Source organism: Panthera tigris, chromosome F3 (genome assembly GCF_018350195.1).
Source record: "Panthera tigris isolate Pti1 chromosome F3, P.tigris_Pti1_mat1.1, whole genome shotgun sequence".
Classification (NCBI taxonomy): domain Eukaryota; kingdom Metazoa; phylum Chordata; class Mammalia; order Carnivora; family Felidae; genus Panthera; species Panthera tigris.
Window position 1 is genome coordinate 12737298 of NC_056678.1, and position 16116 is coordinate 12753413.

At 40.0% G+C, this 16116-nt stretch overlaps 1 protein-coding gene across 4 annotated transcripts in view; it reads left to right on the forward strand.

Moving 5' to 3' along the window:
• CF3H1orf112 (chromosome F3 C1orf112 homolog) overlaps positions 1-16116 on the forward strand; it is a 45136-nt gene that overhangs the window by 16085 nt on the left and 12935 nt on the right. For 2 of the 4 annotated variants that reach the window (XM_042976994.1, XM_042976996.1), the window contains exons 9-19: positions 1206-1253; positions 1659-1713; positions 3046-3059; positions 3337-3417; positions 4846-4910; positions 8121-8269; positions 8534-8663; positions 10206-10392; positions 11129-11211; positions 11562-11613; positions 13015-13104. In XM_042976994.1, the coding sequence (XP_042832928.1) occupies positions 1206-1253; positions 1659-1713; positions 3046-3059; positions 3337-3417; positions 4846-4910; positions 8121-8269; positions 8534-8663; positions 10206-10392; positions 11129-11211; positions 11562-11613; positions 13015-13104 (954 nt within the window). Of the gene's footprint in view, positions 1-1205; positions 1254-1658; positions 1714-3014; positions 3060-3336; positions 3418-4845; positions 4911-8120; positions 8270-8533; positions 8664-10205; positions 10393-11128; positions 11212-11561; positions 11614-13014; positions 13105-16116 lie in introns of all 4 variants that reach the window. The other 2 variants (XM_042976995.1, XM_007077021.3) reach the window with 2 other exon arrangements.

Here is a 16116-nt window from a genome sequence, read left to right on the forward strand (position 1 = left end):
TTTAGATTTTATTAGTATTTTTGTTTTATTTAAAGAAAGGATGCTCAGTATTTTGAAACACTGAAAATGATCTTCCTTGCTTATATCTTCACCCCTTTTCGTTGACACTGGGATGCAAACTTTTTGTTTTGAACTATTCAGTAAATCGAGATGGGATAATCAGTTGTACACTCACTTTTGAAAATGTCAGAATAAAAGCTCTATATTTAACTAGTATGCTTAGTAATGAAGGAAAACTAGGTCCTTCAACCAAATCTGTACAATGTCTCCTTGAATGAGAAAGAAAAATTGAAAGTAGGCAAACATAATAAGTAGTGTGTCACTGGCCATTCATTTCATAAGCATTTCCAGAGTGCTTATTCTGTGTAAGTTAGATTTTCTGCCTTCAACAATTTATAGTCTAGGGCAGGAGAAAAATAAACAGGTAATTATAGAATAATTATCTTTGGAGAACTGGGTGTTGGCTTGTGGGAGTAAAGGTAGGAATCCAGTCATGAAGTCAGGGAAGATTTCTTGTGAATGACATCTAAGGTTAACATTTCTTTTTCTTTTTTTAATGTTTATTTATTTTGAGAGAGAGTGTGTGCGACTTTGGGGGAGGAGCAGAGAGAAAGGGGGAGAGAGAATCCCAAGCAGGCTCCACACTCCGTGTGGAGCATGTCACAGGGCTCCATCTCACACCCGGTCTTACGACCTTGAGAGCATGACCTGAGCCAAAATCAAGAGACACTTAAGCCCTTAAGCTTAAGATTTCTCATTGAGTGTAGGGGTACTGGGTGGCTCGGTCAGTTAAATGTCTGACTTCTGCTCAGATCATGATCTCACAGTTTGTGAGTTCGAGCCCCACATTGGATTCTGTGCTGATAGTGCAGAGCCTGCTTGGGATTCATTCTCTCTCTTTTTCTCTCTCTCCCTCCCTCCCCATCTCTGTCTCCCTCTGCCCCTCCCCCACTTTCCCTCTCTATATCTCAAATTAAATAAAACTTAAAAAAAAAGATTTATTAAGTGTATTATAAGGTCAGTGTAGATTCATAGCACTCTGTTAAGAAAATTCATGTTTGTTATTATCAGGAAGGTAAATTTTCATCTAACCTATTTCTGCTGAGGACTGTTTACTGTTTCCAGATATTTTCAATAAAGGTCAAAATGAAGGGTTGTATTTAATTAATGAATCATCCATTTCTGTTTTGATTGGTTTATTTAAGGTTTTGCTGTATTGGAAAGGAATCCAATGTAATCGATTAACATTAAAGGTAGTATATGCTATTTCATATGAAATTATTCTCAGAATTAAAGACAATAAGGAATCTGTTTGGCTTAAGTTTATGGTACTGATTAAAGCTTTTTGGATTATACTGTGTATTACACATTGGAGTGACAAAGCAACCCACGTTTATTGAGTTAAGTTGCCCAAAGTGTCAGGCACTGTGTAAACCTCACTTTAAACTATGGTATAAGCCACACATCGCAGCCTCATAGAGAGGTTTAACAACCTTCTCAGGGTATGTAGCAGTTGTGATAGGGCCAGGATTTCAATCCAGGCAGGATGACTCCGTAGTCTCTACCTCCCCTGCAAGCACATAGCTAACTTGGCATTACCCACTGTTGTATCATTTTACAAATGTAATATATACTCACAAAATCCTCACATGTTACAGAAATATTTAACGTGGAAAGTGAAATCCTACTTTCATCTTCTAGAGAGAACCGTAGGTAAAGTTTTGATTTATTTTTGTGGGGTTAAGAAGCAAATATTAACATTTTATAATGCATTTTAAAATAATAATAGGATTATATACGTATTGTTTTGCAACTTGATATTTTACTTAATTACCTCAGGGCTTTGTATGTCTGTGAAGATAAATCTACCCAATTCTTTTCTTTTTTTAATGAATTCGTTTTTAAGAGAGAGCAAGTGGGAGTGGAGCAGAGAGTGAGGGAGAGAGAGGACCCCAAGCAGGCTCCGCACTGTTAGCGTAGAGCCCTACACAGGACTCGAACTCCTGACCTGGGAGATCATCACCTGAGCTGAAACCAAGAGTTGGCCATTTTACTTGACTGAGCCACCCAGGCGCCCCACCCCCAATTCTTTTATTAATAGCTTTATGCAATTATTTATGAAAATACCTTGAATTTATTTACCCATTCTCTAGTTGATGGATACTTGGTTTATTTCAGTTTTCACTATATAAAAATGTTGCATTGCATTTCGGTGCTAGCTAGTATGTATTTCTTCTGTTTTCTTTTTTCTTTTTTTGAGAGAGAGAGCCTGAGTGGGGGAAAATGTCAGGGGAAGAGAGAGTTGTTGTGTTTTAATTCTTGTTTTGTTTTGTTTATCCGTTTTGAGAGAGAGAGAAAGAGCAGGAGCAAGGGAGGGGCAAGAGAGAAACCCAGGCAGGTGCCGCGCTGTCAGTGCAAAGCCCAACACCAGGTTTGAACTCACACCGTGAGATCATGACCTGAGCCAAGAGTCAGGCTTAACTGACTGAGCCACCCAGGTGCCCTGAGAGAGAAAGAGAGAGAGAGAGAGAGAGAGAGAGAGAATATGAATCTTAAGCAGGCTCCCTGCTCATTGTGGAGCCTGATACAGAACTCCATCCCATGACTCTGGGATCATGACCTCAACCAAAACCAAGAATTGGACACTCAACTGGCTGAGCCCCTTAGGCGCCCCTATGCAAGCTGGTATTTCTGTAGGATCTAAGTGGAACTACTACTGTGTCAAGGGAATTCAATACTTTAGCTTTTAAAAATAACAATGCAAAGACTGTATTTTATGCTCCCATGAACGATAAAGTGGGTGTTACCCCACTTCTTCAGCAACTTTTCGATATTATCAGTCTTTTTTATGTTTGCTAATAGCCCGCCCCCTTTCCCTTTAAAAGATATCTAATTAGGTTGTAAATTGAATTCTTTCAATGTTAGTTTATTGGCAACTTGTATTTTCTTTTCTTTGAACTGACATGAGTCTTTTATCTGTTTTCTTTCATATATCATTCTTTTATTGGTTGGAGACTTTTTTGATCATGTTTGCTCTCCATATAGCAAAACATAATAAGGTAGTTAAATTTCTTTTACTTTCAGATCAACCAGGGATGACCACCCCTTTTGCTATTATAAAGTAAAATTTATTTTCAGTAGAGTTTAATTTTTTGAAATGTCTCTATCATTTAATGTTTCTGTTGCTCCTAACGATTCAGAGAGTTATGTTTACTTGGAAAATGCTTATGCTCTGTTTATTAAGAAATCTTCTTAGAAAATACTGTCTCATTTACAAGCTTAGCTAATTTCTTACTCTTTTCTTATTTATTATGCTTTTTTCTTTTTTTGGAACAGGATAATGCTGACTCTAGATTATTTCAGAAAACACTCAAATTGTGTCGCTTCTTTGCCAACTCCCTTTTGCACTATACTAAGGTAAGGCTTATTTTGTTAAATGTGTAAATGTGAAATCTATAATAAATTATAAATTGTCCTGTTTTTATCATTCCTGCCAAAAGATCAATCTGTTGAAGTTATTTTGTGAAGAATATGTTTTATAGGTTTTTTAAAAATACTGTTATTAAATGTTGAGCACCTGTTATATCATTTAAGTTGCTACCATCGTCACGTTACTATTTTTATTCAATTCTCTGGAAAAATCAGTTCTTTAAGTATAAATACAAATAAAATTACTTCTATAAGCACAAGTCAGTTATCAGAAGATAATTCAATTTGGCTTTAAATACTGTTCACAAATTACTTTTACTATATTTCTGAATTTTTTAATTATTAAAGTTGAAATGTTCAAAGTTGTAAAGCTGTATAATAATTTAAAGTAGACTTGCATATTTGGGAGTCCTTAAGATAGTAGTGATAGTTGAAGATATCTGGATGGAGTAGGTAAGTTATCAAGGAAGATTATTTGGAGAGAAGAGCAGAAAATGGTTATAGCACCCGGTCCAGGAAACGTCACTAATACATATTGGTGATTTAAAAAAAAAACAACTGTTGGTTGTCTGTGTAGAATTTGTCTTTAACTTTGTCTTCCTGTCTTTGGAGGAAAAGATGAGGGTCTCCAGTGACTGTTGATTGTAGCTGGGACTCCCGCGCAGGCACACAGACTACCAGCACATTGCCCTCCTATTGGGTGTGCTGCCCGAGCTGGTCTGGGCATGTGCCACTTCCCGGTTGGCTGCTCGCGCCCTGGGTTCCCTGCAGCTGGCAGGGCCCGTGGTGGGAGGGTCCTGGCACCAATGGCACTTGATGGGTGGTTACCCATCTGAAAATTTGCTTGGTGTGTAGGAGGCAAAATTACACCCAGTCATGCCGTTTTTAATCATTTCTTTTCTCTCAGGAATTTTTAATTTTTAAAAAAGAAAAATCAGCTTTTTTCTGTACCCTATATTACACCAGGAACTATTTATTTTACTTCCTGAGAGGTAGCCTAACCATAATGGAGCTGCACAACTGTGCTTGAATCCTAGCCATGCTGGTTTTTAGCTGTGAGACTTGACTGAGATACTTGATACTTTAGCTTTAGCTTTCTGTTCTGTGAATTGAATCTAAGATTTTTGAGAGGACTAAAATTAAATAAAGTGATATGAAGTCACTTGCTGCATGTGTACTGAGCGCTTAGTAGGTTCTCAGGAAGCGATCTCTGCTAATTGTGGTTGTAGTGACAGTTTTAACAGCAAATCAGGTGCTGATTAGCCTCATCCTCCTTGTTGTCCTCATGCAAGAACCTCTTTTTTTCTTTAATGCAGCACATCCAGGATTTTATTTTATTTTGCATGTCTTTGTGAGGGGATGTGTATTAGAAAACCACAGCTCATTCAAAGAATGAATAGAGTTGTTTTATTTTAGGAATTTCTTCCTTTACTCTCTGATTCTTGCTGCACATTGCACCAGCTTTATCTTCAGATACACAGGTAAGAAGAATGCCATGTGATCATTAAAATGTAACAGTGCCATTTGAACTGTGCAGAGATCAAGCATATGCCATTTAAAATAAAACATGAAAATAATTTTTTTTTTTTACTGTTTCAGTAAACTTTTAACTGCTTGCTTAAAATAATTAGATGTGGAAGCTTTTAAAGAATAGATTCCAGGGGCGCCTGGGTGGCGCAGTCGGTTAAGCGTCCGACTTCAGCCAGGTCACGATCTTGCGGTCTGTGAGTTCGAGCCCCGCGTCAGGCTCTGGGCTGATGGCTCGGAGCCTGGAGCCTGTTTCAGATTCTGTGTCTCCCTCTCTCTCTGCCCCTCCCCCGTTCATGCTCTGTCTCTCTCTGTCCCAAAAATAAATAAAAAACGTTGAAAAAAAAAAAATTAAAAAAAAAAAAAAAGAATAGATTCCATGTGAGTTTTACTTATTCTTAACTAATATCTTGTACCCGAGTGATGAATAATTGGTATGGTGATAAATACTAAAGGCAAAAAAAAAAAAGTCTCTGTATACATGGATGTATTGTTCTTTATCGTTGTAAATTTTTATTTTAACTTCTGTGAGATTTAAGATGTGTAGTAGTTAACTCCATCTGAGGGAAAACATTGAAATCCAGAAAAGTATTATTTAGATAGGGGCTGAGCGACATGTTGAAATTGACAGACCCTCCAAAGAGCCCTCCGTTTGACATTAAGATACTCTGTCATCTCATTTGTCCAGCAGTGCTTTCTAGTCTTCTGGACACCTTTTTCATACCTCTCCCTCCTCAAATTTCCCACGTCTCTGACACCTCCTCCCCAGTCCCCGTTGCCAGTTAACGTCCTCACTGAGTATGTCACTGAGAAGGCATGGCTTCCTCCGCTCATTGACTGTTGCGCCTGTGTCTCGGTCCATGTGGTCGCTGACCCGTGAGTGAGTGTCCGCGCCCGCCTAAGGCCGGCCTGTACGCGCTGGTCCCCTGAACTCGCCTGCTCAGGGGTCTCTCTCTAGCAGTTGTTCCCTTCCCTCTTGCATCACCAGTCTTCCCTCCTACTAGGCCTTTCTCATCTGGATACCAGCATGCGGTTACTTTCCCCGTGGTCCACATCGTAAGAATACAGAACAACACCTCTCGAGTCCACAGCCTCCTCCAATGCCTTCCCGTTTCTCTGCCTCTGTTTACAGCAAAAGTCCCAGGAGTTGTCGGTCTATACTGCTGTCCTACCTTTTTTCTTGAGGCCATTCTAGTCAGGCTGTCCATGCCACCACTTCGCCAAAACAGCTTTTGTCAAGCTCGTCAGTGACGGCCACGTTGCTACATCTGGTGGTCAGTTTTAAGCCTCCGCGTATGTAACCTGTTCACAGCGCTTGACCCTCCCTTTTGCACTGCCTTCCTTTGGCTTGTAGGTACCTCTCCCTCTTCTCTTCTGACCTCATGGCTGTGCCTTCTCAGTAGGTCCTCTTCTCGGCTTCAGCTGGGTGGCCAGTCCCCAGGCAACTTCATTCTTCAAACTCATCAGGCCGAAATACCTGGTCGTCTCTGACACTTTTCCTTGTTTTCATATCCACGTCTCGCCCAATAACAAATCGTCAGTGTCACCTCCAGTATAAATAGATATGCCTAGTATATGGGTTCAGTATGTATGTATACAGAACCCAGCCAGTTCTCACCACCAGAACTGCTCACATCTGATGTCACCCATTATTGTTTCTTACCTGGGTTTCCACGGAGAGCATCCCACCCACTGTCTCCCTCCTCCCTTGCCTCCCTCTAGTCTGTCGTCCATACCATAGTCAAAGTGAGTGATAAGACATTAAGGAGATCATGGGACTTTGCTGTACAAACCTTCAAATGATTAATATTTGTTATATTATGGATTTACTTGCTTCCTTGTTTGCTAACTGCCCCCCTTCGTTAGCATGTGAACTTTGTAAAGGCAGTGATCTGGTACGTTCTGTTTACCACTGTGTTACCTGCTTCTGGAACAGTGCATGGAGCGTATACACAGGCATTTAATAAACAGCTGTCACATAAATCAATTTAAAAATACACCATTTGATTGAGGGGCACTTGGGAGGTTCAGTCAGTTAAGCATCCGACTTCAGCTCAGGTCAGGCAGTTCGTGAGTTCAAGCCCCGCATCAGGCTCTGTGCTGACAGCTCAGAGCCTGGAGCCTGCTTCAGATTCTGTGTCTCCCTCTCTCTCTGTCTCTCCCCTACTTACAATCTCTCTCTCTCTCTGTCTCTCTCTCTCTCTCTCTCTCTCTTTCTCAAAATAAGTAAACATTAAAAAAATTTTTTGATTGAAAAACAAGTACTTGCTTTGATGCTTAGTAGCTATAGTTCAAGTCTGTGGAGTTTCATTACCTTTTATTTATGTATATCTTTCACCTTACTTATAATTTAATCTTCACAGCCACTCTGAATCAACACCACAAATGAAGAAACTGAGGTTCAAGGAGGTCAAATGAATGAGCCAAACTCAAGCAACTAATAATTGACAGACTGTTGCTTTTTCCCTCACACTTCAAAGGCCTCAAATGTGTGTCTTAAGTGCATCCCTTCAAATGCTGTCATCTCCTGCTAGACAGGGTTTTCTCAAGTACCCTCAAGTTTGCCACAATTAAAATAACATGGCAGAAAGTACTGAATACACATCTTATTTCACATAAGTTTGGCTGAAGTTTCGTTTTAACTGTACCTCCTGAAACATCTTCCATGAAAAAGTCTTTGCATCTTCCTTCAGGACTAGTATACCATTTAATTCTCACAAAGCCCTTGTTTCTGAGCATTATTTCCTAGTAAATTCAGCATTCTGCGTTATTTTAAAACAGCTTTTAATAGAAGTGTGTAAGCCAGTATTTATCAGAAATACCTTTCTGTATGTAATGTTTTTACTGGTTATTTGATAATTCATATTTTCATGGTCTTTTTTTTAAGGGCACTGCTGTCAAAATGGTATTAAAATGCATCAAAACAATACCAAAGATTTCTATAAGGTTATAAAACTTAATTTTGTGGAATTATAGTCATGTTACTTAGTTTGGAGGTCCTCATACAATTGTGGTATCAATTTAGTACCTTGAATTTTGTTATAAAATACATGCTACTTATTTTTTCTATATTTTCACTGCTAGAAGATGAATTTACAATACTTATGTCTACCTAAAATTAGAAGAGACCTATTAATGGATGCATTTTTTCCCTGCCTTTCCAGCAAGTTTCCTCCAAGCCTCTATGCTGCCAGGATTTCTAAAGCACAACAGGAGGAAATAGCAGGGACTTTCCTAGTTACACTGGATCCGCTCATCAGTCAGCTTCTCACATTTCAACCTTTCGTGCAGGTGGTTTTGGATAGTAAGTTAGGTAAGCTTCAAAACATTTAATTTTAAACCCTTCAGTAATTGCATGTTAGAGATAGGGTTATTTCCCTTACATAATCAATCATCCCTTTTAAAAATTTTATTTAAAATTCCTTCTATTTTTTTTCAAGTGAAAAATATGTTCCAAGAAAACAATTAGGCCTCTACCTTCCTTTACACATCACGATCAGATTTCTGTTGAAATTACGTAGAGTATGTTTTTACCAATTGGTTGTAACGTAACGAATGTGTTCTTATCACGTGTGAGAGCTGCCATGTGAACTGCAGTTCCCGCAGTGTCTTCTGCTGGTTGTCGTCATGGACAAGCTGCCCTCTCAGCCCGAGGATGTGCAGGCCCTGTGGTGCACAGAACGCCAGCTCCTGGAAGCGAAAACCAGGTAGCTGACACGGTGGTGGTGATGTTCGGTCATGCTAGAGAGGGTTTCGAATGTCCGCCATTGGGAATGAATTTGAAGTTAAGGTCTTCCAGTTAATTACTCCTGTGTAGACCTCATCTATATTGCTACTTATAAATATAGATTCAAAATATATAAACCTGTAACAGATGCTAAAAATATTTGCAGTGTTTTAGAAGGTTTTGTCTAATACTCAGTGTTATAAACGCTGAGAGTAATTGGGCAGATGCGTTTACTAACATTTAAAACTGAGCTCTGAGAAACAGAATGCTCTATGCTGTAAGTTCCCTCCCGGGAGATTTGTCCCCCTTGCCACCGCCAGGCGTATTTGTCCCCCTTGCCACCGCCAGGCAGTAGTCTTACTCCCTGGGTTATACCTGCTGTAATGTCTGCCCTCTCCTCTAGCCCGTGCCGCGTGCCACCCACCCGGTTAGTCCCCCTGACGCCCAACTGTGAGCCTCCTGTTCTCCTCAAAAACAAAAGCGTGATGGCGGAACCGCTTAGCTTTGCATCTTGAGTCCATCGCATTCTGCCGCCATCACCCATTTTTGCTGCTCGTCCTGTCGCTTGCTTGCTCTAGTCATGCTGGTTACTCCTGCCTGCCTTTTCCTCGTGCTTTGTCTTCTCTGCCTGTCTATATTTTGCCTATTTCTAACTTGTTATTTAAATCCTCTATGAAGATTTCTTAAACCATTTCAATCTTACAATGACCCCTCTATCTTTTTATTTTAATGTTTATATATTTTTGAGAGAGCAAGAGACAGAGTGTGAGTGAGGGAGGGGCAGAGAGAGAGGGAGACACAGAATCCGAAGCAGGCTCCAGGCTCCGAGCTGTCAGCACAGAGTCTGACACGGGGCTCGAACTCACAAACCACAAGATCATGACCTGAGCCGAAGTCGGATGCATACCTGACTGAGCCACCCAGGCGCCTCAGAATGACCCCTTTCTTATACCTATTTTCTATTTTATATAGAGTATCTAATCCATATTTAAATTTCAGGTTCTTTGATGACTTTTGTCTGTGACTTTGTGTAGTTCAGTACTACGATAAACATTTGGTTAGAAAAAAAAAGAAAAAAAGGTACAGAAAATTCTTTTCCTTTAAGAAATTTGTCGAACAGGGGCACCTGGGTGGCTCAGTCGGTTAAGTGTCCGACTTCAGCTCAGGTCATGATTTCGCGGTCTGTGAGTTCAAACCCCGCGTTGGGCTCTGTGCTGACGGCTCAGCCTGGAGCCTGTTTCAAATTCTGTGTCTCCCTCTCTCTCTGACCCTCCCCTGTTCATGCTCTGTCTCTCTCTGTCTCAAAAATAAATAAACATTATAAAAAAAAAAAGAAATTTGTCAAACAATGATTATATTTGGTTTTTATGGTTATGTATTCACACACAGTGGAAACTGTTGTTGATACATACCTCTTGAGACATTTTGCTTTGCTAAAATAACCCTCCTTATGTCATATTATTATTATACCTGCTAATTATTAAAATGTTCATAACGTTCAGTGCTCTCAATGTCCCTGCAGGGTATCTCTATTCAAAGCCATTTTCTACAGTTTTGAGCAGTGTTCTGGTGAACTCTCTCTCCCTGTCCACCTACAAGGAGTAAAGAGTAAAGGGCAAGCGGAGGTTGCTGTCACCTTGTATCAGCATGTTTGTGTTCATCTGTGCACATTTGTCGCTTCCCTTCATCCCTCACTGTTTCCTGAGCTGGTAAGTTTGCTATCTGCTGGGCTACACTGAGACTACCCTCTACTTTCTTTTCACTGAAGTTTTGATTTATATGCAGAAGAAAGGAACAGTTAATGTTTTCAGATGTCATTCTCTGACTTTGCACATTTCACCCTATAATTCAGTTGTGTCTTAGGAAGTGGTAATCCTAGAGCCCTGTGGTATTCAGATGTAATGGTCAGCCAGAACATTTGAGAAAACATTTTAGGTGGCAAGATACGGAAATATGGAGTGAAAAGAGAAAAAATGTTCGGACTTTACCTAATTCTGTTCCATAAAGAGAAGGAGAAGTAAGTAGTAGATTGTAGTACCAAGTCTGTAGATCTTAGGCATAATGTTGATTTTCTTTAACGGAATTAAATTAGAAAAGATGTTGAGACAATTGTGGGGAAGAAATTCTTAGGATTTACATAAGGATCAGTATCCTTTAAGATGTTTTACAGTGGTTAATATCTAGCACTAGAATCTTTGTGGATCCTAATGATTGAGTAAACACATTTAAAATCACTTTGGAATCTCCATAGCCCAGCATAATGCTTAACATACAGTAGGTGCTCATCAACGTTGAGGCAATGGTGCTATAGGTTCTTTCAGATACTAGAGAGTTGAACCTTCCCATTGAGGATCTGTTGTTACTTGGATTGTGATGGCGTTTTGTTGTTTTATTTTGAGAAATGTAATAGTAATAATTTATCATGAACTTTCTGTTTTTCATTAGGATGTTGCTCTGTTGAATGCTGTGCTTAGTGCTAATCTGATCACCTCTTTGTTAGCTATGGATACATGGTGCTTCCTTTCACGGTACGATGTATTTTTTTGGTTTTTGGATTGATTTATAGTAGTAACTGAGAGTAAATGATGTTATAATGTAAGCTTAAAGAAAATTTCTGTCTCAATAACGCTTTACCAGCTGCCCAAAATGGTTTGATTTCATAGCATAGCACTAATTAGGAACTAGGTTCCCATTTTTGTTTCTGCGGTTCAAGCCGATAGATAACTGTTGCCTAGGTAGTTTTGTATATTGTGCTGTTCCTTGGCCATGGATAAAATTGCAGGTTAGAATATTTAGTGCTTTTTAGAAGTTCATCTCCTTGCTTTTCTGAATAATTGTATGAATTATTTCATAAAGATTGTCTTCTCTTAAATCACAGGTATGGGACTGCTGAACTCTGTGCACACCATGTCACCATAGTGGCTCATCTGGTGAGGAGAAGTACAAGGTCTAAAACACCTACTTTCCATGCAGTTCCTTTAAGGATACGATAGTCTTAAAGAATGTGAATATCAAAAGGAGAAATAGTTTGATTATCTAAATTGTTTTGGCAGTTTCTTTGCTGTGCTTTAATTCTGACATTATTGAGAAAGATGTATCAGAAACAGTAAAACTGCGGAAATTGTCTCATATTTTCAAAATCCTACAGGATTTCATTAATTGGTCTGAGAAAGAAAGACCAGGTTAACTGAGAATAAATTTAAAATTGAATGCAAAGTCGAAAATATAGTTGTAATGTTGCTTACTGAGAGTTATTCTTTTCTTTCTCCCTTTAATATAACTTAGACAAGGTGCCTCTTGATTTTATTGTCTCTCGGTCAGAATGATTTGAGAGGAACTAATGTGACAGAAACTTATGCCTTTTGGGAAAGAAATCATGCTTTGTGAACGGATATAAAGAGAAAATGATGTAGTGATGATTTAATCTTTTCAGTGTTGATCTTTTTTTGTTTTCAGATTTTGAGATGTTTGATATATTCCATATGATATGGTCATGATTTGTTATTTTGGGTTTTTTGTCCCTGACCTGTGATAAAGATCTTATGTGGGTCCATGTGTCTTTCATTTCTTGGTAGCTATTATGCCATATATTTCTTAGTTTACTGTTGAAAGATGTTGTAGACTAAATCCAGTGAGATCCAGTGACCTGAACAGCTGGTCTGTATGTCTCCATGGCTAGCGGTCTGGAGCACTTACCCACTTCTGAATCCTTAGCACATCTTGTACTAAGCAGATCCATAGTAGTTTTTATGTTATCTATATTATTTTTCAAATAAAATGAAAGCTCTAGTACATTATGATAGGAATTGATTGCCGGAACATTGATCTTATAAAATCTTTTAATGGAGCTTCTGTCTTAGAGTTATACCTGTCTCTGCACTGTTGTGCTTAGATCTTACAAAATTCCATGAACTGTCATTGAGTAGGGGATTAACATATCAAGTTATCATCAAAATAGTGATTCAAAATAGAAATCCCAAAGGGTTGTTTTTATTTTTCTTTATTTTTCCTTCAGATTTTTATTTAAATTCTAGTTAGCTAGCATGTGGCGTAATATTTTCAGGAGTAGAGTTTAGTGATTCGTCACTTACATATAATATCCAGTGATCAACACCAAAGGGTTGTTTTTAAATACGGTGTCAAAACCCTTTTCTCATAAAAATAATCTAGGTTAATGAAAGAAAAACAACTTATTTAAGAAAAGCTCTAAATAAAAAATCTGAATTATTTATAATCTTATATTCCAAAAGAGCTGCTGCTAATATTTGGGCATATGAAAGCTTATAAAAACTATGATTTTAAGTCTACTCTCCTCTCCTGTCTTTTCCCAGATAAAATCTTGTCCTGGAGAATGTTACCAGCTCACCAACCTATCGATACTATTCAGGCGGCTCTTTTTCTTCATGGCCCCACCCCAGCAGGCAAGGATATGATCTTAGTCACTGTCTTTGGGTAGCTGCTGAGAATTGGATTCAGACTCTCTGAAAGCTTCCCATTGCCCCATTTATGGTACATTTGAATGTTGACATGATCTGAGTATAAATTTTTAACGTATTGATTGCTTTGCTTATCGCTTTTAGGTGGGTTTAGATTTTGATGTTGTTAAAGAAAAATCAGAGCCATCCAGTGTAGTCAAAGTGATAAAAGTGGATTTTATTTTGGGATTGTTGCTATAGGGAAAAAGAGGCCTCAGTGTAGAACTGGGCTCGAGTCTGAATACAGCACAGACTGGGAGGGATTCGTATTCAGGGAGCAAGGTGTAGGTCAGGAGGTGAAAACTGCTGAGAGGAAGTGGTGATTCTTGCTAAACACAGACCAAGGTGATAAAATATCAAGGCTGAGGATGCTTTCTAAAAGGACTTAGCAGAATTCTTGCTAAACCTGGATGCTGCAAGCCCAGGGATGGACACAATCCCAGATGGAAGACGAGTTGAGAAGAGGCTTGGAAGAAGAGCCTGACTTAAGTTTGGTCAGGAGAGAACCTTTGTCGCTGTCTTTGCTGCAAGTTACAGACAGTCATTGTCTTCCCGAAATATATCTTTCCCCTTGTTTCTCAGCCATTTAAGATATTGACATGAGAAAGTTCTATATGCCCTTCTTCCCCTTTTAATTTATTGTGAAGACCGAGAATATCTGTATGCCCTTAATGATGTCTCTTATTTTTTACGGCAGATAAGCTGAACTTTTTTGGGAAAATGGAAAGTACGATGAGCTTTAGTTGATTGCTCTTGTGAGGAAAGCCAGCTTTGCCACAATAAAGGAGAGTCTCTGGCTACGGACACCTGTGTCGGCCAGTGCAGTCCCTTGGACTAGCGCTTTGCAGCTGTTTCAGGAGCTGCTTAGGGCTTTTTGAAACATCTAGGCTCCTGGACCTTCTCCTGTGAATGGGGTGGGTGCAGAGTGGAGGCAGTGCAGTGAGGCCCAGGCATTTGTGTTATTATTGTCGTTGGAATTCCTACATGATTCTGACATGGATACGAGCTTGGGAACCACTAGGTCAGTGAAGGGAGTTTGAATCCTGTCTAACTGTGACCTTGGGCACAGCATCCTTTCCAAACCTCTTTCCCTGTCTATAGAATGGCGGATACGTGTTAACTATTTTGAAAAATTTTGTAACGACCCAGACGTAATATAGGCGAAACACTTAGCATAGTGCCGTGCTTAGAAGGGTGCTCAGTAAATATTGGGAGTCGTTTCTGAATAGAGTATTTGCCTCAAGTCTGTGTCTCCTTTCCTGCCCGAGAGAAGCTGGACAGGCACCAGAGGAGCCGTGCTGGCCTCCTAGCCCCCTTCCTTGCAGGTGGTGCCGATGCCGAAAGCACACCAGGCCCACCTGCTAGCCTTCTAGAAAACACAGAAGTGTTGCTCTTCTCCTTTCCAAAACCCCCAAAGAGTCATCTGCTCCACGTCCCTTCAGATTTTAATCCCTTTTATTCCCCTCTCAGGGGTCTTCTCTTGGTTTCTGGGACACTGTTCTTCACAGGGGCCCCGTGAACTGGGAAGCCCTTCCTGAGGGTCCGTTTAACCTCAGTTTTCTCATTTATTAAATGGGAATAAAATTGTCCTTTTCCCAGAGTTGTTGTGAAATTTTAACTTGTAGAATACTACAACTCAGGATGAATGATCTAAGTGAGGTCTAGAAACGTGGTTGTAAATAAACTCTAGTTAATGTTTAGAGACTTCTTAGACACTCCTCAATTGTCTAAGTTTTTCCAAATAATTGAGGCTATCAGATTTGGAAGTTAGGAATATTTGAGAGGTTACTTTTTCCCTCGGTTATCAAAAATACTGGTTTCCTCGTCAGCTTACTGTGCTTAAATTTAAAGGGACATGTCTGAATTTGAATTCTTGTCTGACAGTCCGTGGCATTTAGCTAATCCTAAAACTGAGGTACTAGTTAGATAGAGCTGAGACTTGAGATTCGGAACGCGAGCTGCTCGAAGGGAACACTTCACAAGTGTTCCTTCTTCTGCCAGGCTCTGCTCTTTCTCCTTTTCCCTGAGGACGTGATCCCTCCTCCTGAAGGAAGGAGGGAGGGAACGGGCCTTCTTTGAGATGGACTGGGCTGCGTTCTGGGCACTTCAGTTCTTGGAGTTCCCGCGTCAGCCTGTGGGTGGGATCCGTGCTGTTAACGTTCATTCTGCACGTGAAGACACAGTAGCTCAGGGAAACTCACCATGACAAACGGCTGGGCCGGGATCTGTGCCAGGTCCGTCTTACTCCATCCAAAAGCTGTGCTTGTATCCCCCCGGCCCCGGCTCCTGTCTCAGCTCTTCTGCAGGCGGCTGTTCCGGGGCTTCCTGTTCGCAGGGTGCCGGTCTGCCTCCTTGTCCCTGTAGCTGTGAAATCTGCTTTTCTTGTTGAGGTGTGTAAAGCTCTCCATTAATTTTTAGTAGTGCTTTGTTTAAAAGAAAAAACTTGGAAACCACTGTGCTATATATCATGATACCAGAAAGAACATAAAATCTGGTAGAAACTACAAATTTATTAAAGTGCTCATGGTGAAAGGTGCTACGTAAGGAGTACCAAAAGTGGCACAAATCGGGTTTTGTTGGGTGTTCATAGCTTAGAAGATCATTTGTGGGGAGGTATGGGTGGGAACGGGGGAATAGGGGAAGCTGTTGGAGATGGAGGCATTTGTGACATAGGCTAAAGGATGGGGGAGGAAGGGCGGCTGGGACAGGGGTGAAGGGGGGAGAGCACGCGCTGGGGAAAAGGAGAGACAAGCAGCGAAGCTGGAAGTAATTACTGTTTGCACACAGGATGGTATCTTTTTAAAAGGTGAAATAAAAACCTAGATTTTGTATTAGTGGTGCAGCATTAACATAGTGAAAATAGTTGATCCCAGTTCAGTGATGTTTTACTTAAAAAAAAAAAGTGTGGCAATAATTTGGGGGGAACTGCCAGTAACTAGGGAGATTAAAATGTGTTTC